At 43.3% G+C, this 24,567-nt stretch overlaps 1 protein-coding gene across 1 annotated transcript in view; it reads left to right on the top strand.

The window, feature by feature from the left end:
* Positions 1-501: 501 nt before the first annotated feature.
* The window catches only part of plxna4 (plexin A4), a 146,477-nt gene continuing 122,411 nt past the window's right edge, over positions 502-24,567 (top strand). The window contains exons 1-2 of the mRNA XM_057022015.1: positions 502-945; positions 16,789-18,130. Of these exons, the coding sequence (XP_056877995.1) occupies positions 16,895-18,130 (1,236 nt within the window). The 5' untranslated portion in view covers positions 502-945; positions 16,789-16,894. The remainder of the gene's footprint in view (positions 946-16,788; positions 18,131-24,567) is intronic.

Genomic DNA, 24,567 nt, shown 5'->3' with positions numbered 1-24,567 from the left:
TTTAAACGATCCCCGCGATTAGACATTCAAATCCGATGATCTGATCTTTTCACCCCGGTACTGAGAGTTATTTGTGTAAAGTCCCTCGTTGGCGCCGTCGGATCCCATTCTCAACGGGCTGAATCACATAAACCCTGCGTGGAGCTGTATTTCTTCCTCAATTATTCTGTGGAAAATTTCAAATCAGTAGGTCATTCTTAAAAATAGTCACATAATAGAGTTTCTGGGATTTTTCGAAGTTGAGAGTACTAATGTGCGTATTCGGAGGTTGGTAAGCGGGTTTTATTTGCGTTCCTCTTTCTCGAGCTCTTTGACGGTGCCTTAAACTACCCCCGGACCCGAGACTTTACTGAAATCCCCGAAACAAAGATCCATTTCTGGAAACGACCCAAGCGTAACCCAAGTCTCTTCCGACCCTTAAGAGCCACCGCCAAGCTGCAAACTCCGACTCACGCCCCTCTCCTCCTCCTCCTCCTCCTCCTCTTCCTCCTCTCTCTCTTCCTTTACGCACTCCGCCGCAGCACCCTCAGCGCCTCAGTTGAGCAGGAGCACCGCACTGAGTCACAACTCTGCGCATACACGCACGCACGCACAGCTTCCTGCGGTATCCCACACGGCGCATCGGGTTTTCCATCGGCATACCAAGTGCGTCTTCTGCCCGGGGATGGGAGGCGCAGCTCTCGGGTCTCGGCGAGCTCAGAGCGGCGTAGAAGAGTCCTGCTGATCGGGGATGCTGCTGGAAGTCCGCCGCTGGTTCTTTTCCTCGCGCAGGAGCCGTCTTATATCGACGCCTCTTCCCGGGATTTAAAGACGTTTGGCCAGGATATAACGTGCACAGCGTTTGTCATATTTGGGGGACTGAGAGGAGTTGAGGATTTCTCTGGACGTGCCCCCCTATCCGCAGTGTCGATGCGGCTGTGAAGTGAATATCTCCAGAAATTACAGGTAAGCAGCGAAGCTCTTCACCGCGGTACTTCCAACATCCAAGAGTGTGTGAGGGCGCATCGGTGCCGTTCCAGCCGGGTTCTGGGCGGAAACTTGTCATTGCATTGGCCAGGTGACGGAAGGTGTGCTGCACCTGTTCTCGCTGCGCCAAGCCCGGTCTGCGCGCTCGGACGGAACCGGGTCGTTTGGACCATACGTGTAGGTGAAGTGCAAACACGCGAGCCGAATTCGGCTAAACTTGGAACCGCGTGGTGATCGGATTTCCAACGTCACCCATGCCCTTCATCCTCTCTGAGCCCAAGTGATCCGCATGCCCGGAGCGTGCTCGTTGCTCTCGCAGCCTTCAAGTCTGAAGGTTACAAACCGAAAGATCTGACGGGGTTCCCGCGCTTGATTTACGCAGCACCGGGGATAAACCCACTGCGTAGGACCAGCCCTCGGTGGCGTGTAGACTGGGATTTGGATTGAAATAATGGGAATAAACAAACATTTCTCCCAGTTGGTATAATTCTGCTCTTTAACAACAATACGCTTTTAACGCGCAGATCTTGGCAGCTCGGCTGATCTTGTCCAATAAAAATGTTTATCCGAAACTATTAAACGACGAGTTCGTAATGTTTCTTTCACGGTGGCACAATCTAACTTATTGTTCCATTCATGCGGAGCCAGAGTATAAATTATATGCATTATTAAGGCCAGTGGAGTAGCTCTGCCCATTTTAAAAGGCACGTTGCCTTCGCACAGGCGCTCCTCTCCCGGGTGCATTTCCCAGGATCGCCGGACTTCAGTCTCTCGTCCGCGCATTTGAACTTTTTTCTTTTTTAAATTTAAGGGATACTCGCAGTGTGGTTGTTACCAGCGTTACACTGAATTAAAACGGTGTAACACAGAGATAACTGAGAGATATTGCTTAAAAAAAGTCAATGAAGTCAAATTTGTGCATTTCCATCAAAGTGATGCTGGAAATGTCACTTGACATTTTGAACATTTTAAATTGTACAGATATTTAGATGGGTAGTTGTCTTTGGAGGCTCCAACTAAGCTGTAATGGCTCTTTGCGCCATCCTGCAATGCATCACTTTTTTGTTCTTGTACTGTATTTTAGTTCTCATGCCAATAAACTGAACAAAGTATTAATGAATATCAGTGCTGCCTTGAATGTCCCACGCATCTGTAGAGTAAGAGCAATGCAGGCGTTGAATGTCGGACATCTCCATGGCAAATTTCTGTCCTCATCAATGATCGTAATGCTGTTCATCTCTGAACAGGGACTGCTGGAGCTTAAGCTGATCAGAGTTGTAATATTTGAGACTCTTGAGCACATGTTGTCGTCTCAACTGTGTAATATGTCTCAGATTTGAAATGGAGCTGCACACTGGGCTCCGTTCTTGCTCTCTCTCTTCTTCCTCACCTCTTGTTCGTCCACACTCTCTCACACCTCATGCGCAAAGCAGCTGCTTCAGCTTATTTGCAAAATGCAGATCCGTAGTGCAGCAGTCCTCCCTGTTCATCAAGCCCCTCCAGTGTTCCTCCCTCTCACTCCAGGCTCAATGCATCAATTCAGCGTTGCCCTCAATCCACGCAAAATGCTGTCGTTATTTGGCTGATATCTTAATGTTGCAGGTTGTTTTACAGTTCAGCAAAAGGGTTAACAACTATAAAGTAGACTTGGTCCAGAGCGGAGTTCTCAAACGGAAGCGACCAAAAGGGCTCCGCAGGCTGGCTCAGTTGATAAATGTGTGCAGGATTCCATGTTCTTGTTCTTGTTTTAGGAGGACAGTGACAGCAGCTCTGATGCGTTTACAGGCTAATTAACTAAAACTTCAGCATGTCAACACATCACAAGGAAAACTATGAAAGCATCTGTTCAGTTCATTTATTGGCTTTCATGCTTTTTTTTTGAGAAGGCAAAATTAGCTCTTTTAACAAACCTCTGCTGGTTCAGTTTGAATTATTCTGTGAGGATTAGCACCTAATGAAGTTAAACATTCTGTGCAGACTGAAAATCAACTGTCTCCATTAAATATTGGCTGAGGGGTGATGTGATCATTGGTAATCTGTCTCATGTCCTTAAAGTTCCAAGGTGTAAGCTAGACCTTTGTTTTGTGCACTTTAGTGCCTCAGTAGGAAAGGAAAATCTTTGAACCTTGATCATCTCCCTACTTTCATCTGTCTCTGTGTCCTGTCCATCTAGGCCTGCCCTCAGGAACGGGAACAGCAGCCTTTATTGGCCTGTAAGAACCTCACATTGACATTACTCCATATCCGCCGGCCAACGTTACAGCTAAAGGGGCGGAGTTTGGACCCAGAGAGCGCGGCCCTGTCAACATTATAGCTTGCAGATGGCCAAACTCTCACTCCAACCTTGGTTGTAAGGACATCAATAAAATTTGGGGCGGCCAATTTACATAAACAGGCTCTATAAAAAATCTTGTGCTGGAGGCAGCAAATGAATATGAGGGTGATAGATTTCCTATATGAATGATTTAGGTAGCAGTGCTAGTCTGAGTGTGCTTGTTTGCTGTATGTGGGCGTGAATGATGCATCTGTGAGTTGTGTGGCAAGGCCCTATATGGATACTCCGGTCACATAGATGTATCATCATGTCAGACTGAATGATGTGTCTGTGGATTGGACTTGAATGGAGCTCTCTGTTTGTTCTCATTCTTTCTGTTGCTCTTTGTCGTCCAGTGTCTCTCTCCCATTCTCTCTCACTGTGCGATACACACACGCACTCGGTTAAACCCCCCTGGGCTGTGACAGGGCTACCAAGACGCAGGCTAGCATCCAATTAGGCTCTCCCTCATCTCCCATGCCACTCTATACCACGGAAAAGACTGCAAATTTTGGTGTTAGTTTAATTTTAGAATTCAGTTTGCCTCACCAACTGTTTCCTCCATAATTGGCATCCATATTTTAGGACATTTGAAATGGTGTAACAATGGCTGCCACAGTTAAACATAGAATTAGCTGTGCTTTTGTGGTAATGGTCGCAACGAGTATGATCGGATGAAGCTGGTTTATCACTTAAAAATTCTGCTACGTCTGCACGGATTTGACCTTAAAAGTGAAGTTCAAATGCACATTTTAGATTTAAAAAAGTCTTCGTCTGCGTTTATTTGAAGCTTGATTGGCATCATGTTATTACCCAGTGACATTGTGATGATCTTAATCTAAATTCCAGAGTGAGGAGTAATTGCTTACAAGTATGTAATTAACCCTTTTGTCATGCACCAGTGCAAGACATATTGATATCTGCAGCAGCGATTCCAAGGGAGGATCTACAAACAATAGGTGTTTTGAGTCCTTTGGATAGAAATCAATATGTGTCACAATGTGCAATTTAATGAGAGCCTTTGTTGTTGTCTGAATAGTTTGCTCAGCACAAGTGATGCCTACAGTAAAGGCATAGTGTGTGTGTGTGTGTGTGTGTGTGTGTGATGGGGGTTGATCACACACACATCCTGCTGCTCAGAATTCTTCTTTCTGCTTGGCAGAGTCATATTGAGCTGTCACGTGTCTTTATAATGGCCCAGCCCATGCACATGCAACTATATCACAGTTGCACCAATTTTATTTCCTCCTCCCAGCCTTCTTTCATGCTTCCTTTCATCTTTTTTCTCAATCCCTCCCTCGTTCGACTGTCTCTGCCTCCAGCTCACTCTTCCCCGTATCTTTATTCCCCACTCTAAGCTGCCAAGCACATAACTTTATCTGTGCGTGTTTGGGTCCCAAACGTTGTGACATTGGAATGACCTATGAGGCAAAATGAAGTGAGCGGAGTAAACTGGGGAGGGTGCAGGTTCAGATAAGCATCAGCGGCCTTGCTGGAGTGCAGCTCCTGATGGGACCACATTAGGCATTTCCCCCGGTTCCCTTTTTCATATGGATCTCTGGGTTTGATACTAAAACGGCTCTCTTTAATGCGCTGGCAGGTGACACGCTGTGCAGATCAGCTCTCATGTTTGTGTGTGCCAAACCAAGCATAACAAGCACTAAATTAGTTTTGTTTTAGATGCACGAAATGATGAGAAATTTGCAGACAGTCTTAGGGCGTTTAATTCCTCCTCCTCGCTCGTATTTGCTCCAGGGCCGCCGCCATAAGTCCACGCATGGATTAGGCTTTTAATTCTGTTTTCATCTTGTCTGTCACACAGAAGCATGGGCATGCATGTTTAAGTATGCAGACATACATGCACACATGTTATTAATCCCTGCCACACAACACTTCAAAGCATCCAATATTTATGGTACATCTAACATGTGAACTCTTTCTTAATTGCTTGGAATTTATCTCTCTGCAGAGACGGTTCGCCCCTCCCACATCAGTTTAGTCTCTCACCAGCAAATCTTCCTTTTTAATTGAGACTATAGGACCAAACAATGTTTCAAAATGCTTCAAGTGGCCTGTTAGCACTTTACTGGAATGTCAGCAACTGAATCCACTGCTGAAATAGGCTTGCCTTCATTGTACTAATGTAATCCTCAAAGAATAGGCTTGCTTTCTATTTTCACTGTAGATTTTGACTTGTTTGGAACTAAAAAGCTCTTTGAAGGTCAGCTAAATTGAAAAGGACTTATTATCCAACAGTTTGGATGTGGTTTGGTAGGTGTGAGAGAGTGATTTCCAAGCAGTTAATGAAGGAAAGGGCCCATTGTGTCATTTTTGGGCGTTTTGAGTCTCATATTTTTACAGCACAGTCTTGTTTCCTAGCAGGAAGGACCCTCTGGGGGTTAACAGAGGATTAAAAGTTAATGATTTGTCTCGCATCTCCTGTGTCTGCTCCATGCAGCTATATTGTCCCCTCTTCTCCTTCCTGTCTGGCATGTGTATCAGGGGGCATCAGTATGCAGCGTTACCACAGTAATTGTGAAACAGCAGGCTCTGTGAGGACCCCTGCTGTGTTGTAGCCAGAAGGCAGTAAGGTTGGGAGGATTGGCTTTACTGTAATACCCTCGCCCACCCCCCCTCAGGCTGTATCATAGTCTAGCAGTATAATATTGGGGATGTTACAGAGAGGTTTAACAAGGCTTACTCTGGGTTTTGTGTTATTCTCTCAGTACGATATTCTCTTTTTAGTTTGGGATTTTGCTTTTCTTGAGTTTTTTCTTTTTGTTGATGGGATTTGGAACGTGTCAGTGTGAATGCAGCGGCTGACTCTCAGCCAGGGCCCTGACTCTCTTCAACTTCGGGGGAGAAATTTGTTGCTCTTCTGGAATAGAAATGTTTGGTTTGCTTTTCTGCTAAAGCCTTAGACTTTTACTGCTGCTGTGCGCTGACTTCTATTTGCTGTGGTTAACCAGAGGGAGAAAGTGGGTGAACTGAAACATGAAGTGATTGTTGCTAAACAAGACCCCATTTAGGTGCAGTTTCCCTCACACATGAGCTTTTTCTGCAAGCACCCGAGAGCCTGTTGTCTTATATTTAGATCCTTGCTTCGTGTGAAAAAGGACCTATTAAATTTTTCTCCGATAGTGACACTATCCCTACCTGCCACCTACACAAGCAACAGTGTTCCTATGGCAACATGACTTGTCAACCGAGGGAACCCTCATGAAAATTGTCTGCTCGATTTGTTGTGGAGAAGAATAAAAATGATGGATACTGTAACTGATGGGCTTTTGATCACTTCAAAAAGCTGTAATTGGACTTTAACTTTTTCATCTCCAGAAGATAAATCACCTAAAATTGTTGAGTGCCTTCAGTGCCGTCAGTTATCCATCTCTCACACCAGCTAGTTGGAATCTCTCGGCTTTCTCCATCTGATCTCTATATATCTTATCACTATTGTTGAAAAGTGAGTTTAGTTAATGTTAGACTGTACTTCATTTGGCTGACTGAAGATACTGTAGGTGCTAAATCGAGAACTGCAATTAAAATGCAGATAGTTTATCGGACGTGTTTGCTGTAATTACATGTGGATTGTGACGGTTGCTGTTGCAGGCCTTCCCCGGGGACAGGGCCACGTCTGAGGGCAGCAGTCCCAGTCCAACTGCCCAGCAACTATTTGTTGTTGTGTACTGTGGAGAACAGTCTGTTGAAAATCCTTTTGTTCTGCCATCTTTTGTCCTCCAACGGCTTCACTTGGTAGTTAAAAGAAAAAAAAGCCAAGTCTTTTCCAATGATTATTTTGTCCTCTTATATGCAAATGTTCTGCAGGAAAAATGAGTTTTGAGTAATTATGTAACGGAATGAATATGATGAAATAAAGGGGAACTGGATCAGCTGGACAGGAAAGGGTTGCTGGACAGGAGCTTTTCTGACTGTTTTCTGTCTCCATCTATCCTGAATCAGTACCCCAAAGCTGTAATGACCAGTTGGAAGGCAGGCAAACGTGGAGTCCTGAATCTTGTCGTGCCTGCCTGAAAGCTGTAGCAAAATGTAAAGTTTGGAGAAGACAAACACAAACACGTCAGTTGGAAGAGAGCGTGTTAAACTCTGGATAGTAATTTGCATCTTGTCTCTGTAACTGATAGCTGGCTAGAAAGCTTGTCAGATGTGTTTATACCAGAGGGCTTTTAGGAACTAAGTCAAAGGGAGAAGGGGAAGTTTTGAGGGGAGATGAGCACTGAGGAGGGTGGGAGGTGCTGGAGAAAAGCGTGTAATGGAGGATAAACCTGCCTGAAGTCAGTTTTCCCATCTCTCACGTTGGGTAAATGGTTCAGACACACTTTTCCAGCCTGTACTCAAGGGTCTAGTTCTAGTCAATTTAGGGATTACATAACTGTTGTTAAACTGGAGAAATAAATAAGGGCATCTGTGTATTTGTAATCAAGAAAGATGAATCCCTGAAACATTTAATCTGTTTAAAATTGACCTGTATTTTAGTTCATATACCAACTTTTCTCACCACAATGTAAAGCATCTGTCTGTTTAACAGCATTTGTATTGGCAGTTGTATTGATTTTAGCTGTAGCAGGACTGGGTTTCTCTTCCGCTGAGTTCTTCTTTTGCAAATTGCATTGCATATGATGTCTCAAATGTATCTATTCATTCCATATAAAAGGCCCCAAGATGGGATTTGAACAAAGGCTGTGTCTCCATGGCTAAAAAAAAAAGGCATTTTTAGATGAGGTCTGTAATCACCAAGTCATGATTACGTTTCCATATGAGCTGTGCATAGAAGCTCAGTCAGAATTGCCATGTTTGAGCCATCAAAGAGCCACATTTTGGTTGATTTCCTCGACAGAACATCAAAAACCAAATTTGGCTCAACCAGTTTTGATTAATTAGCCAGATTTGGTTGTATAAGCTTTACTGAAAACGGCTGTTTTTCTCCATCGTGTTGATATTGTATCCTTCATGGATTATATCCGGACGTTAGAGATGCTTAAACCATCCATGTCTGTTGCTCTACATTGTTCACGTCTGACAATGTGCTCAATACTAATTGACTGCCTTTTGTGCTGGCTTGCTATACGCAGCTTGTTATTCATAACATGTGTAGTGAAGTGTGATAAAAGGTGTTCAGATCTGATTTATTAATCTGTAAATAATTGGTAATATGATGTTGAGTTTATGGGTAACATCCTCCATCCACTCAAGTAAAGTATAACTTTAACCTACACATTTATATAAATAGAGGGAAAAGTAAAATTCACCCCTCAAATGTTTGCATTCATGTGTTGAGTATACCTGTTTCCATCATAAAAGAACCCTTTTCAACACTGTAAGATAAAGCCTGACTTCAGCTTGCTTCTGGAGATTTGTCTGACCTTTTTAAAGGAAAAATCCACTTCAGCTCATTTGTCATGCCAGCTTTGTCCTTCTAATGCCAAACTATTTGCTGAATCTGTTGAAAAGGGGAATACTTCAGCAGCTGGAAGGGCACTTTTGACACACATTGTCAAACTGCTCAGTTCTGAGACAAGTACTGCAAGACAGCAAGTCTCTGCAGGTGGAGACATTCAGTCTTCACGAGCAATAGCCCAATTCTCGCTCTATCCCAAATTGCTTGGACTTTGGTGCACTTTGCACATGCACAGGACGGAACAACACACGCTTTTCAGGTTGAGGCAGGGGAGAACGGTTTGGGGAGAGGAGATATGCTGACACAGACTTCAAGTAAGCATAGCATAAGGAGTTAAATGTGGAATACAAGGCGAAGGGCACACGTGGTTGGAGACTGACCTCATTCCAGCTCTGTGTAGCACACCAACAGATCTTTAAGACTCATCACCACTATGGATTAGAAGGAAAAGCTGTAATCCACGCGCTTCGAGTAAACCAAATCAACTGCTGCACAGCTGAGCCTCACAGATGTGCACAGGGAGAGAGAAAGGAATAAGACAGGATGGATTATTAGGACAGTTTTGTCCAGTTGTTTGTTCTTTGTGCTCAGAGCAGCACACATGCACAAATATTACTGCAGAGATTTGATTTGCACGCAACCGATTTTCCATCCAGCACACGGCATTCCGACTTCTTTAACAAGCAAAAACGAGAGGAAAAATAAAGCAGAAGTTTTTAATATTTTATTTTAATCACCACAAAGCCTTCTAAATGATCCAGTCTTGGATGTTAATCTCAGAGGTCAAGGCAGATTTAACTCTGCAGCAGCAGAGATGAAGATGTAGAAATGTAATAAATACCAACAGGCCCCTGATAAAAGCTTTTGGAGAAATACACTTGGATCGATGTTGGGTGGATTTAAAAACAACCTGCTTCGTAGTCAATGGTCGACGATCAACGGCTTCAACTGTCGTGACCAAACAGCTGAACTGGGGCAAGTCTGATCCTGTTTACACTGATTCAGCCAAAACGGCTGATTTAGCCAAAGGGCGCCTTGAGAAGATGTTATTTTGGCACGCTACTGCTGTTTTTCTCATGAGGCACCACACATGCTGAAACCAGTTGGAAATTCAGACAATTTTAATTGTTATCTTCCTATCGGATTACTGTGTATTAGCTATTAGCAGCAGGAAATGTGCTACAGCTCAAGTTGTGTTTGTGCCACATGTCCTGCGTCTACAGGGCATCAGCATGTGTGGCCACATTGGAACACCAACTGAAACACCCAAAGAATTCCACTCTGATGCTATATGAGTGCAGTTACATGTTGGGGAGATGAGGCATGCAAGGCAACAGAAGTTGCTAGACTTGTCTCAACCTGGAGCGCTGCTACCCAGCTCCTCTCTCTCTCCGTCTTCCCTTAGGCGCTGGCTCCCCTGTGTGCATGTTTGTGCGTGCGAGAGAAGGCTTTGTGCCTGCCAGGATGTCTGTATGTCCAGCTACAAAAGTTGTTCACAACAGACTACAGAGGAAAAGATGTAATAATGATAATAACTCAGTGTAATTAATGGTTTAATTACGTTCATTGACTGGAATCCCTGCCCAACTGGCAGAGCTTGCAGGAAGCTACTGCCACATTTAGATTCAAGTGGCAATTATTCACACTGTGCTTTTACTGTTTCCACGTCAAAATGTCAGATGCAAAATATTTCCTTTCTCAGGTTAAACATTTTCTGGGTCCCGTTTTATTGCTTCGCCCTCAGTGCACACAGCCTTTGATCGAACGCTGCGGCGAAACGTGGAAGCTTTATCATCTGAAGCTACAGGTCAGCCTTTCCAATTTCCAACAAACAAATCTTGCAGGCATTTATGATGAAGGCAAGGTTGACCACTACGCCTCAAAAGAATATACCGAGGAGTCTGGCCTCGGGACATATGGATTTGCGGTATCCATTCTGTTGTAATCTCCTTGGATCCAAGTATTTCACTGTAGTAGCTCTGTGTCGGCCACAATTAATACGAATACATACATTTAGTAATTGTGATTTCATCAACTTTAGTCTTCTGGTTATGGCTTTATCAGATCTCTCCCCTCATACTCTCAAAACTTGGGTTTACATGAGCAAAATGAAGCAGTCCTGAATTAACTGCTTCAGCGGAACTGACATTGATGGATATAGATGAGTGAGACAGTCATAAATGCAGCGGCAAAGAAGAGGGGCAGAGGGAAGATCCAATGTGAAAGAAGACTTTAAAGGATGTCATCTTTGCTAAAGCTCGTAGCGAGGCTTCCTGCATGTAGGCACATTGTCATTCTTGCATGTTATTGCTTATTGGTTGTATTTAGTAGTGTATTTAGTATATAGTTTTATATTTTAAATGTTTTATCTTACTTTTGATATCCGGTTACAATTAAAACATAACCAGATCTGCATTAAGTGAGGAGTATAATTCATATTATTGTTAGTTTATATAAGTCATACATTTAAAATTGATAATGCCTGCTGCTTAAGGCAAATTTCAATATTACTATTTCAAAGATTATAAATTTGGGATACGTCCAGTAGCAGACCAGCAAAATGTCTCTGGATGATACAAATATGAAGACATTTTGGCTTCTTTGTTTTGAACGTGACCACACAGAGGCCACCACCCTGACACGACTTGTTCTGGTGTCAGCGTAGCGCCCGGCACCCTGCAACTCATTATTAATTACTATGTCAAGACAGAAAAAAGGGACAGGGGAAGCTAAAGGGGGTGGGGGATGGGAGGACAAAGTGGCTTAAATAGAGAAATTTATAAGAGAGCAGCTAAAATAGACGTCAAGAGGTGTTCAAATACGTAGCCGTGAATCCTAACTTTATTATTGTTGTTCAGCTAATTAATCGGTGCTGATGAAGCTCTCTTGATTGGTCGCTTGTGAGTTGCTCGTGTGTCACGTCTCACCATCCTAATCCACTCCAGAGCTTCATTAAGATCACTGATTAAATGGCCAGCTTGGACATTGGCAGGTGATGTGTATCCACCGCAGAGGCCCCGCCTATTCAGGAAGTCAGCTGTCATCCAACCCAATCAGAGCAGGGCGCTGACAGCCGGCCAGTGGGCTCTTCAACAGCCCTAATGACATTAGAGCCTCTTGATCTGCACTGATGATAACACACTCCACCAATCTCCACCTCCATCAGCACACACGGCAGAGGCCCGGCCCGAGCCAAGAGGGTGCGTCTGCAGTCAGCCCTCGTGCGCATCTGTATGCCACGTTTGACTGACCTTTCTGTGAATTCAAGGACTGTTGGAGTGCTGCATGACCTCAAGGACTCTGTCATTTCTCTCTAGCATGTAGAAACGCCTCTGGTGTCGTTCCTTTCAACGATGCAAAGCAGAGATGACTGTTTCTGTACCATAAATTTTCCAAAGAGGCTGGCACTGTATCTACCTTCTTTTGAAAAGGAGCATTAATAAGTCTCATGAAACTGGGAGAAATGGACTGTGGCTGTGAATGAAATGGACAGAGGGATGGGCAGACGTCGGCTGTTTAAAATCCAGAGGGGTGGCCCAGTTGGATCTTTGCCTTGGCCACATCTTTGAATTGCTTTGACTTGGAGAGAGAGAAAACCTAATCATAATTGGTTATACTCTGGAGGAAATATGGAAATGTGTAGTCTGCAGTGTTGCCTTCACAAATTGAACCTTTTAAATGTCACAAAGTATATTATTTATAGCCTTTAAAATGAGCCTTTTCGCAACATCTGTAGTAAACAATCTTGTACGTAATGGTAATGAGTCACTCAATGGCTTCTGTCATATGGACTCGGATGACAGTACAATCCCAAGGCTTTCTTTATAATATCAACAGCCTATGGTGGATTAGACCTCCTAACCCTGATCTAAACAGGGTATCTGGTGACAGTAATCCACGCTGCTAATCCATGTCTTGATGTAACTGAGGACATCATGATTTTCCTCCCTCTCTCTCTTAGTTCTGTTTTCATTTCTGCTGCTGCCTTCCTCAGATAGCACCATCTGTTTTGTGTAACAGCAGGGATTAGTTGAGTCTGAGACCTGATCATGCCATCATTACGTTTCCTTTTTGTTTCCCTGTGCTGTATTTGCAGGTGTTGCAATTCATAAAATGTCAGTGTTTTATGGAATAAAAGACAGTAGGCATCTTTTCAAATTATGACTGAACCTTTTTCCATTCCCAGTTGTCCATATTTGTTCATTGTTGTATTAAATGAAAGATTATCCCTGCATGCAGTGATGTGCAAATCTTGGTCACTTCATGCCCATACCACATTTCCAAAACCCTACTGTTTTCTTTTGCCGGTGACACTGTAGAAGGTATAGAGACATTGGTGCCAGTGGGTGTGTGCACGCTCAGCCAGCCCTGATCTCTCTGGCTCGCTGCCTTTGAGTGTATTCTGTGTACAAGTGTCAAGTTTCGAAGTGCCGTGTTGCACCGTGGTCTGGATGTTACGCCGAAGCGCGTGGAGCCCGTGTGAATGTGTGCATTTGTGATTATACAGTAAATATGCTGGGTGAGCGCAGGGAGACTGTTTTCCTGCGGTCCCAGTGTGTAGCTGTGATGTAGAGTGACACTTATGCCTCAGATCAGTGCCAAGGCGCAGCAGGGGAGAGGGGTTGAGGCAGGTTTGGGGAGGGGGAGGGACACTTTTCCTCCCCGACTATACTGTCGTCTTTGCAGCTGCCTGCTGTAGGTTTCAGCTACTGCTGCTACTTCCCAGAGCATCCAGGCATCTTCATGTGCAGACCTATGTTCTCCAATGAGATGACCAAGCATTTGTTTACTAGATGTGAGATGGCTGCCAAGCGGATTTCAAAGTAGCAGTTTAGGAGCCTTTTCAAGAGCAGGTGCATCGCCCGAAGCTCTGTTCCTGAGAGTCACACAGCAATCCACCACACTGACCCTTGCCATCTGATATCATGCCAGCCAGGAAGATACACGGTTGTATTACAAGGCGCTGCCAGATAATCTATTCCCAGTGGTCGAGAAACTCTTGCTTTTCACAGTGAAGTAATACATTTAAAAAAACAAAACAAAACCCCCAGATTTTCTGCCTGGTTGTATATATAATTGCTGTATGGATTTGACCAAATAAAAGGAGAGATTGGGTCATTTAGCTACCACAATAATGCTCAGTTATGTTTGACTGTCTTCCAGGGTGCTGTAGCACTCTACATGGATCTTTGGAAAGGACACAACCATCCTGCGACCACATTGTCACTCTAATCTCTGTAATCTACCTTCACATACTTTTGATATTTACTTGTCATCGACTCGTCTGTGAAATTAAAACTGCTCATCTTTTTACCTTGATATTGATTGATAATATTTACCTAGATGATTTTCTTCCTTATGATTCGAAGGGATTATGTGCTCGTGCAATGCAAATGAATTGTTTAAGCCCATACACTGTTGGATGTTAAGATTTCTGTGAAATATTTGGCCTCCTTGTCATCCCAATTCTCACACAATCCAACTGAAGGCGGATTGTTTTGTGTCAAGCACTACTGTCATATCTAGCCTTGGCTCAGTCTTGAAGTGTTACGGCTGTGACACATTTATGCACCATAGGTTTTATTAATGGTATTGTCCCTGGAATTGGCTCCCGCATCAGAATTTGTTTTCAGTTGCTCTTTGAGAGCAGCCGGCTCTTTACAGCCGGACCTTTTGAGAAATATTGGACAGTCAGACTAAAATAATCTTTTATGTAATAGCCCGAGCAGGATAGAAATGTCATCTGGTTCAGGATATTTGCACACCTTTGATCCGTGGTTTCGCCGTATCTGATGCATTTCAAATGCTGTTCTCACATCTTGGTCACACATTTATTAATAAGCTGTTCGAGCCTCTTTTTTCTCCCCCCAGTCAGTAGTTGTAAACTGTAGCTGTCATGTGATCCTGGCTGGCTGCTGACGGCTTTTGAGGACACTGAAAACGAAAATGGGGAAAAGCAAACATTCCAATTATGCTCTAAAGACTGAGCTCACAGTTTTGAGATAATAGGCACAAGCACACACAAACACACACACACGCACACACACAGCTGGAATGTACCGTCCCTTTGAGCCATCTCTGAAATGCATGTGTTTGCGTGTGGTGTAAAATGTGAATTCATTAGCACATTTTTATGGCTAACAGGCTGTAAATGTAGGATTGAATGAGTGTGTGTTGAGTGACTCTGGCTGTTGGCCCAGAGCAGTTCTGCTGCACACTTGGGTCACACAACTTAAAACCTCTTCTTTTGTTATTTGCTTCTTTCTACTTTAATTAAGGCAAGTCGGTAAGCTATGCTTTTGAATGCATATTGCACATGCAATAGTCCCGGTCACAACTAAAGCAGACTTTAATTAATGGAGCTTGATCATCAGCAGGCAAGGGCAAACAGCTACCAAATGAGCTCCCCCCTCCATCAGGGAGGATAATTACATTTCACCAACAAGGCGAGGCTTCTTATTGGAGACACACTGGCACAACACAGAGAGGGCAATTTCTTTTCCCTTCAATTCTAGCATTTGTTTTCTCAAAACTGCGATGTAGGGAGGCTACTGGGAGCTTTTCTTATCCAATTTGGTTTGCTTGTTTTGGATGTCAGTCAGCTGTTTGCTGCAGCCATGAGGGTAGGTGAATGCGAAGGTGCTTTTACAGCCTCTGTTTCTCACTTGTGCCAGTTCTCCCCCTTACACTCCCTTTGTCTCCCCTCATCAGTCTCTTTTTCTATTAATAACAACTCCTGAATTAAGTTGTCGGGGAGTTTCAGAGGGACGCTTTGGTAATGGCTGCCCCTCCTGTCAGCTAAATGAGAGGCGGGAACTCCAACGCTGTTTCCTGAGATTAATAGGCAGCTTCCTTTCCAGTTCTTGGTGAAACATTGTGGGCTCAGAGCTCCTTCATTACCACTGATGTAGCTGCAGCTCTCTCTCCTTGTTAAATTTCAACACCTTTCACTTCGATGGACAAAACAGAAACGCCTTTCAGGGCAATTACTGAACAGTAATTATTAATGTGCTGCAGTCGGGACTGATGGTAGATTGGTAGAACATCTAATAATATCTGTTGCTACTAACTTCAGATAGCGGTGCTATTTAAATAGACTGCAGCTGTCACAATCAGATCAAAGGGCTTTGTATAAATATTAAAATAGAAATGCACATTTATCTCTGAACCTCTTGTTTCAATCTAATACCTGTAATTTACCTGAAGAGCGCCCCCCCTGGTGACATGCCGCTTGTCACAAGCACCCTAATGAGCATGGAACATACACATGGATGCATGTGCGCACACATAGAGGCCATATTTGCAATAATGCAAACTGCATTAAGTTCTGCATAATGAGTTCTCATGTGGTGATCTGTCTGTTGGGTTGTGTTTACGGAAACGGATTGTACACATGCATGTGAAATTGAGTTGTTGTTGTTTTTTTAAACGTGTAGACATTACACCATTTGTAAATAAACTTGAAGGGTGACTATAAGGAATCTTATTTTTGCAACCACTTGCATTTTCCCTTTAATTGTTTTTCCTACTCTGCCTGTCTGTAGGCATGTTAAATATGGAGGGGTAAAATGCATTTTTCCCTCCTTGCTAGCAGTATCAGCATGTGAGCTGCCATGTTGGGCAGGGAGAGTAATTGCCAAAGCATGCAAATGACTACTCTAAGGGGAGATTCAGTTAGATGCACAGTGGCTGCAGCAGAAAGGCAAAGAGGTGTGGAGAGGGGCAGGGGTCCATGCGGAGACGAGGGGCCGATCCTCTCCTCCGGGGTGATGCATGACTCCTTTGCCGTCCTCTCCTGCAAACCATGATCGTGTCGGTTTCAGGTCTCTCTGCACATTTCCCAATCAACCTCTGCTGCGCCTCAGCCTCGTTTCTTTTTTAAACAGCTCATTTCTTTTCTAAGTATAGATCAGACTCAGGTCTCAAATGTGTGGCCTCGTCACCTGTGTTCCTCATTTTTTAATAATCCTCTGCTCCCACCTGTGCCAGATAGAAGTGGAACATAGATAGCATTATTTAATTGTAATAAATTGATGTATACAATACATGCTTGTTTATGTTCAGTTTTACTAATTTTTCTATCTTCTTTTAGGCACATTATGTCCTCCATGTCAGAAGACGTCTGATCCTATTTGGCCTGCACTACTGGACTGTGCCTCCTTCCTTCATCTCACCACTCCCAGCCTACCAGCCTAGCCATGATGTCATTCACCAGGACATGGACCTGCTTTTTTGTTTGCTGCTTCCTGTCTAGTTTGGTGCTTCCTGTGACCTCAGAAACAGTGTTACAAGCCGCGCAGGCCCACAGCTCCCAGGTTATCACAGCCTCTCTTCAGGAGGAGTATGCTTCGTTTAGAGCCGAGAACTCTGAGTGGAAATTCAACCATCTTGCTGTGGACTATCGTAATGGTAACGTCTATCTGGGAGCTGTCAACCGCATATACAAACTGTCTCCAAACTTAGAGGTCCAGGTGTCACATGAGACTGGTCCCGATGAAGACAACCGTGAGTGCTACCCGCCACGCATTGTCCAGCCCTGCAGTGAGCCCTTGACGCTCACCAACAACGTCAACAAAATGCTTCTGATGGACTATCGGGAGAACCGGTTGCTAGCATGCGGCAGCCTTTACCAAGGCATCTGCAAACTTCTGCGCCTGGATGACCTCTTTAAACTAGGAGAGCCCTTCCACAAGAAGGAACACTACCTCTCTGGTGCCAATGAAAGTGGCCCTGTGTTTGGTGTCATTGTTTCATATGGCAATGCCTCTCCGGACATGCTTTTTGTAGCCACTGCAGTCGATGGCAAGCCCGAGTACTTCCCTACTATCTCTAGTCGTAAGCTGGCCAGGAACTCAGAGGAGGATGGCATGTTTGCCTACGTCTTCCATGATGAGTTTGTTGCGTCTATGATAAAAATCCCTTCAGATACTTTCACCGTCATCCCGGACTTTGACATTTACTACATTTATGGCTTTGCTAGTGGGAACTTTGTGTACTTTCTGACTCTGCAGCCTGAAATGGGAAGTGGGCCCACCACTGGGTCTTCCTCCACCGGTCGAGAACAGGTCTACACTTCAAAGATTGTGCGCCTTTGCAAGTCAGACCCTGCCTTCAATTCTTATGTGGAGGTGCCCATTGGATGCATTAGTGGTAATGTGGAGTACAGGTTACTGGAGGCAGCCTACCTGTCCAAAGCTGGTTCCATCCTGGCGCGCTCACTTGACGTGGCACCAGATGATGATGTTCTGTTCGCCGTCTTTTCAAAAGGCCAAAAGAGGCACCTACATCAGTCCATGGAGGACTCTGCATTGTGTGTTTTCTCTCTGCGCAAGATCAACGAGAAAATCAAGGAGAGGCTGCAGTCGTGCTACAAGGGTGAGGGCACGCTGGACCTGGCTTGGCTCAAAGTCAAAGATATACCCTGCAGCAGCGCCGTGAGTACAATGTGCACAGTACATACACATACAATGACATGGGTGTTTACTTAGGATTGTACACTTTTCTTGCTCGAGAACTTTTTTCTGTTACCTACATATAAAAGAAATGAGGATTTGATAGGTATAGATGAAGAAATCCCATCTGAGCAGATTTGTAGCCTATTATACATCTTATTATAGTGAACATGTGCACTCTTTGGGTTCTGTCAACACTATTTTCTTAGGTTTATGCTCCATTAATCATCTATGTGTACTAACTCATCAGATCTGCACACCCATTTCAACAGTGCAGCACAGCCATCACACAGATTACCATAATTTAATTTTCTCCCAGTATGACAAATTTAGCACTCTATTTCATTTGATTTATCACTATACACAAATAAACAAGGTTAAATATGGTGTTACATGTTTGGACTCTCCTCACCAGTATCTGAAGCGGCTTGACATGTTTTTCTTGTGTTGCTCATGGGGAAATTCTATCAATAACAAAACTGCATATGCTCGGCAATCATGGAACGACCTTCACACTTCTCTGTGTGCTGAATCAAATATGCATAAAAGAACCATGTGCACCAGAAGGTGGTTCTTAAATTTAAAGACTCTGTGTAAGACTGATAGCTCAATATAATCACTGAATAGATTTAATATATTATGACTTAGATTTGTTTGAGTTAGAAAAACATCTGTGCACACAGTCCAGACCATAATATGATTTCAAACAATTAAAAACAAACGCAACATTGCCTAAAATTTCCCTTCTTAGTGCTGGTCATATATCCCATGTTTAAAACTGATCTCATTGCTCCTGCTTGACCTTAGCCATGCACAGGTCATTAAAGGACATTAAAAGTTGACCCTCTCCTGTGTTTTGTTGCGAAGTTGCCGTGTTTATCTATTAATCCCTCTCTGACACGGCACATGCTCCGGGGTGCCTGTGTCTGCTGCTTGAGGGCCTGATAAATCATGCCTGGGGTGGAGCTGTCGGCAGGGAGAGGAAGTGAGAGGGGAGCACACTGGGGTTAGCACTGAGGAATGATGCCGCTTCAGCATGCACCATAGTATCACTATGGCCACAGCATAAATTAGACCCTGCTGAACCAGTGACAGTGGCTACTGCAGGAGATGGATGTCTTCAGACACACGTGCACAACCTCCCTCCACTGAGCAAGGTGGCTTTTAAAGTCAGGACGCTCCTGATAAAGTGGAATAATAAAGTCATTGTTATGAAAGGATAATTCAGTCATTTACTATAATGTGGAATGGGTGTTGGTATGTTGACTGATGCTCATATCCCGCGATTCAGTTTATCTACTTTTTAGTCTTTGGTCCTTAGTTTGTAATTAATTCCTTTGCTGCCTTCAATGTGTTGGGGCACCACATCTCGGATATCATCAGGATCCTAGTTTAAACCCATCGTTCACATCTTCTGTATGCTGTGCCTCCCTTCGGTGCAGGAGGCCAGCAATCCATACAGGGCACATGTACACACATCCAGGCTTTACTTATTTATTTGCTTTGAGGAAATAGGATTGCTCCGAAAATTTAAGATGTTGGAGTGCTTCATGGTTTCCTGCACTCGTAAGACGCTCCAATCGGGGAATCACACAAGCTCGTAAATGTTTAATAAGAGTCTTATGCACTCTAATACTGCTTGGATTTCCTCTTACATTTCTATTACTGTACAGAATTGTTGAAAGCTTCAGTATAATTCAGCTGCAATCTTTCAAACAGGTGTGTGATGGTGATGCATTCAGAATTTATTAGTGTGAAGGTTCCATCTCTTGTTTTCTAATTTTCCAGCCCCCCCCTCCCACCACCACCAATCTTTGGACTCATTAGCAACTAATTTGCACTTTTCTCCTTTTTTATGGTTTAGATTGCATTACTGTGGTCACTTACAGTCCACAAGAGGGTACATTTTTATGTAATGGTTTTTAAACCGAGATTTCAAACTCCTCAAGGCCTTAAAACTCAAGGACACGACATTGAGCACATTGATTATCACCAGCTTTAAGTAGCTTGCAGTCCAAGTGAGTGGAAAGAGGGAGAAGTTGAGAAAGTGTGCAGAGTGGCACCATGGTCAGGGTATGGATAGTAAGAGGCAGAGAAGCGGAGGATGCTTCCCTTCTCCCCCAAAGGGTCACGCTTGGCCGAGCTACATAATGCATGCTCAACAGTATAAGGCTGCAAAGGGCCTGCGTCCATAGATCATTGTGAAGTGGCATGTGACCTATAAAAAATGCACCCTGCTCCCTACATGTTCACTGTGTCAGCACAAAAAAACACAACAACAAAACGGCAGCATGGCAATAAATTCACTGGTCGCCAGCTCCTCTCATCCCCGATTTCGCGCCGCTTGTGTTGCTCTCTCCACACGCTCCCTCAAACATGGATGAGGAAATTACAAGGTCGGCTGTAAGTCCCTGACATGCCACGGCCATCCCCTCATCCCTTCTACTAATGATCATTAATTACATGTCATTAACTAACACGCCACGGGCTATTCTTCCACATTTGTCATGTGCTATCGACTTCACATTCTGAATTCACTCCAATTAATTAGATTATTCTACTCCGCAGCCGTTTCTTTGAGTCTGTTTCTTGATCTTTTTCACAGCCTTTCACCACACTCCTCCCTCCTCTGATCCTCAACTTAAAAGGAACTTTTCCAACATAACAATCTTGGTCTTTCCCCACGCTCATTTTTCATGTTATTGCCAAAGTCCTTTGGTTTATTGACCGACCTTTGAATGATGTTTTCTCCCGTGCTCGCCATCTCTGCTCCTCCCCTACATCTGAGCGTGGAGCTTAATCCGCAGCTGACTGCTGCTGATGAGTCAGTCTCAGCCACATCCTCAGGAAGAGACTAGACTAGTGGATTCATTATCCAGACTGCCTCCTGCCCCCTTCCCCACTTCACCTCCTCTCCATCCACATATCCGCTATCCTGCTTGCTGGCTGGCTAATTAAATCTCCATACATGATACCACTTGCTAAAGGTCAGGATCCATCACAATATCATTATTTTGGAATTAAACAAATGTCTCTCCATTCTTTCAATGCACTGTGCCAGCTGGCTTCCAAAAGAAGTCCCTCCATTTGCCTCCGTTGTGGGTTTTGACTTTAACTTAAAAAAAAAAAAAAGACACATTATATTATATGCCTGTTCTCTCATTCTTTTCCTGCTCTGGTCATGCTTTGGTAATGTTCCTCTCTGAAAAACAGCCTAGTTTCTGATTTGTTTATTCCCAACTAATATTTATCATCTGACGTTCAGCTGGCAGCTGTGAGCCTCCTCGTGCTGCCAACAGAGTACACAAGTCAACTTTGTTACAGGTACGCCCTGAGTAGTGTGCTTACAGCGTGGTGCATACACACTCTGGCACATTTGCCAGAATCTGCACTCAGAATTTCCCACCTGCTGTCAATTAAATGAGATCATACCGCAAAAATAAAGTACACATCTAATTTACAAATAAACTGCAATCTTGCTTTTTGAGATAAATTGAATTTAGGCCTAATCATTTGAGTGGATTTCTGTTTACTGCTACTTGCATTTCTGTTAATGTTTGCATTATTGAATCAGAAGTAATTATGTGTTTGTATGAACGTATGACCAGCCGGGCTTTGTTAATCAGACTTTGGAACTCTGTACTCTGTTTTTTCTGCTTGCCAAAACTGGCATTGCAAGTCAGCAGAGATTTCAGATGGCTCACTTGAGTATAGTATTGGACAGTTTTTGGAGTTGTTTTCAGTGCTGTATGGGAAAATGATTTAAGAGAGCAGGGAAGGAGTGGGCAACAACACATCAACATGTGAAACTTTCACAGGTTCACTCAAAGATCAACAAATGCAAAAAAAAAAAGGATTAAATGCATCATACAATACACAGTATCTGTAGGAGTTGGCTAAGAAGTGAAACATTTTCTCTGCATATAAGAACATCGCGGCAGCAAAGGTTTTTTTTTGCACATTCTTCACTTCAGAATGACTGACTGTTACGACTGGAGTCATGCAGCCAGTGTTTTAGCATAGCTAAATTGAATGTTGACGTTATGTTTTACAGTGAATGCTGCAAACCCTCTTAGCTATGACATGATTCTGTAGTGCTGCCAATTATTCTGCCAAGTCGATCATTTAGCACAGTGGGGCCAGAGGAAATACATCATGTAAGTGGCTGATTATGCAAAAGAACAACCAGGATACCGTCCTCCTTAATTCCTACATTGTCAACAGAAACTCTGCAGTGCAATAATAAAACAAAAGTCTGGCACAGAGGACTTAAATGCAAAGCGCTTCCCCAATACGGCCAATTAAAATTGAACTAAATCGCAACATTTGTGCTCATTAAATTGGTGCTTATACTATTTTGTTATGCAGCATTACAAATCAGACTTATTAATACTAAATGATCACTGTTGCAACACAGCCAAAACAACATTAGAGAGCTGGGAAACCTCGTTTTTCAAACAAACTTGAGATGTTGAATTAGACTTTATAGAAATGTCAATTATTTGTTGTCTTATTTACAGAAAATCATATTGCTATTCTGCTGTCCGTACAGTTGTCCTGAACGGGTCCCACAGCTTGAAATAGCAAGTCTTGTGTGCAGAATTGTTGTCACAAGGACGTCATTAAAGAAGACAGCTGAGGCTTTAGTACCAGACGTCCTTGGATGCAGCTGATTTCATATATTTAAAAGAGAAGGCAACAATATTTTAGTGTGTGAGTAAAAACAATATTATTGGACAGAATTATTGATCTTATTATCAACTGCTCCACAGTGACATCTAGTGTGCTCCGTGATGAAACCTGACAGAACGCTGCTGCCTCAAGTATAAAAAACTACTTTAAAAAAAACAAAACCAAACGGTTGGAAGTACAAGAAAATGGACTCTCTGGATTCTCCCACAGTCCAGCAGCGACACGAAGCAGAGAATATTCTGTGTTTTAATGTGTGTCATTAACTTTGTGAACTCAAGGCCAGTGGAACAGACCCTCACAACAGTGGAAGCCCAGATTAGGCCATACATCAGAGAGCGTCGGAGAGGGGAGCTCTTTCAGTGCCCGCTAATCGCGTTGAGCAACAGTCTCTCTCTCTCACGTGCCCGCTCTTTCTTGCTATCCTGTATCTGCTGATCCTGCTGCACAGTCCAGAAGAGAGCTCTCTTTGTGGTGATGCTGGCAGCCAAACAGTAGCAGAGAGATAGATATGGCTTAGACTGACCTGATTCTGCCTCAGTCTGGGCAGAATCCAAACACTGGGCCTATGCTCTCCTGTCCTTTTCTCTCGAGGGAGGAACCCCCAGTCCTCTGCATATAAAATCCACTCAAAATACCAGGGCGAACACTAACATTTTTAGAAACAGATCTTAAGTATGTCTGTTGTATAACTGCAGAGTGAGTGGCTGTATTTAAGAATAAATCTATAAAGTGTGGGAAAATTGTATTTTACAGATTAATTAAGGTCTTTGGATTCATTTTGTATTAAATATTAATTTAAAAACACCGACTCTGTTGTATATGAAGAGGTCCTCAGACAGAAGAATGCAGATTTTCTTTTGTGTCCCATGTTCACGCCAATAACATGAGGCCAAGGACATGAAATTTCATAGCAAAGTTGACATCAGCATCTCATTACAGGGAAATGTCAAAGGCCGTGCTGATATCCTTGAAATCTGACTGGAAACATCTTGATAATAATGTTCAACAGTCATCTTTCTTCTTTCTTTCTCCATGAAATGTCCTTTTAAAAAAAAAAAAAAAGGCACAAAGCATGTTACATTGGATTGCAGCATCTAGGGTAGAGATGATGGAAATAATACATGATGTGCCAGTAACAAGATGATATCACACTTTATAATAAGAAAACAACAAAAAAAGAAACCATCTCACACATGCATCATTCAATGCACACACAAATGCGCACATCAAGGTGTTGACAGATAATGTGAAGTGTTTTTGGCTATAAAAGCCCCGTTACTGGGACGGTAATCAATTTTAGGAGAATTGATTGTGCGTTTGTCTTTTGAGGCACTATTTAATTAGAGGGTGCAAAGTACTCTTTAGTACCTGTGATAAATCCTGCAAATCTTTGAAACATGGCCCTGACAAGGCCTAAAATGACTAAAATGATCCTGTGTGGCGTTAGCAGCCAGAATTAGCTTTTTAACTCAGTATGAAGGGAGAAGACTTGTGCTTATGAATTCACAGAAAGGCAGGTTAAGTAATGGTGACAGGCGGAGTGATATTTTACTGCAATTTTATAGAGGGACCATGCCTCTCATCACTGCCATTTATCTACCCACGAGACACCACTCAGGACAGAGCAAGCATTCTTGACAACAGCACATTCTGGAAAGGTCATAATGGAGAAAATGTGAGGAGATATAAGATGATGTGTTTTTGTCCTGGGCTTGTATTCATCTTTG

The sequence above is a fragment of the Takifugu flavidus genome, chromosome 22 (genome assembly GCF_003711565.1).
Source record: "Takifugu flavidus isolate HTHZ2018 chromosome 22, ASM371156v2, whole genome shotgun sequence".
Lineage (NCBI taxonomy): Eukaryota > Metazoa > Chordata > Actinopteri > Tetraodontiformes > Tetraodontidae > Takifugu > Takifugu flavidus.
Note: the sequence above shows the minus strand (reverse complement) of the source record. Positions and strands in the feature narration are given on the sequence as shown.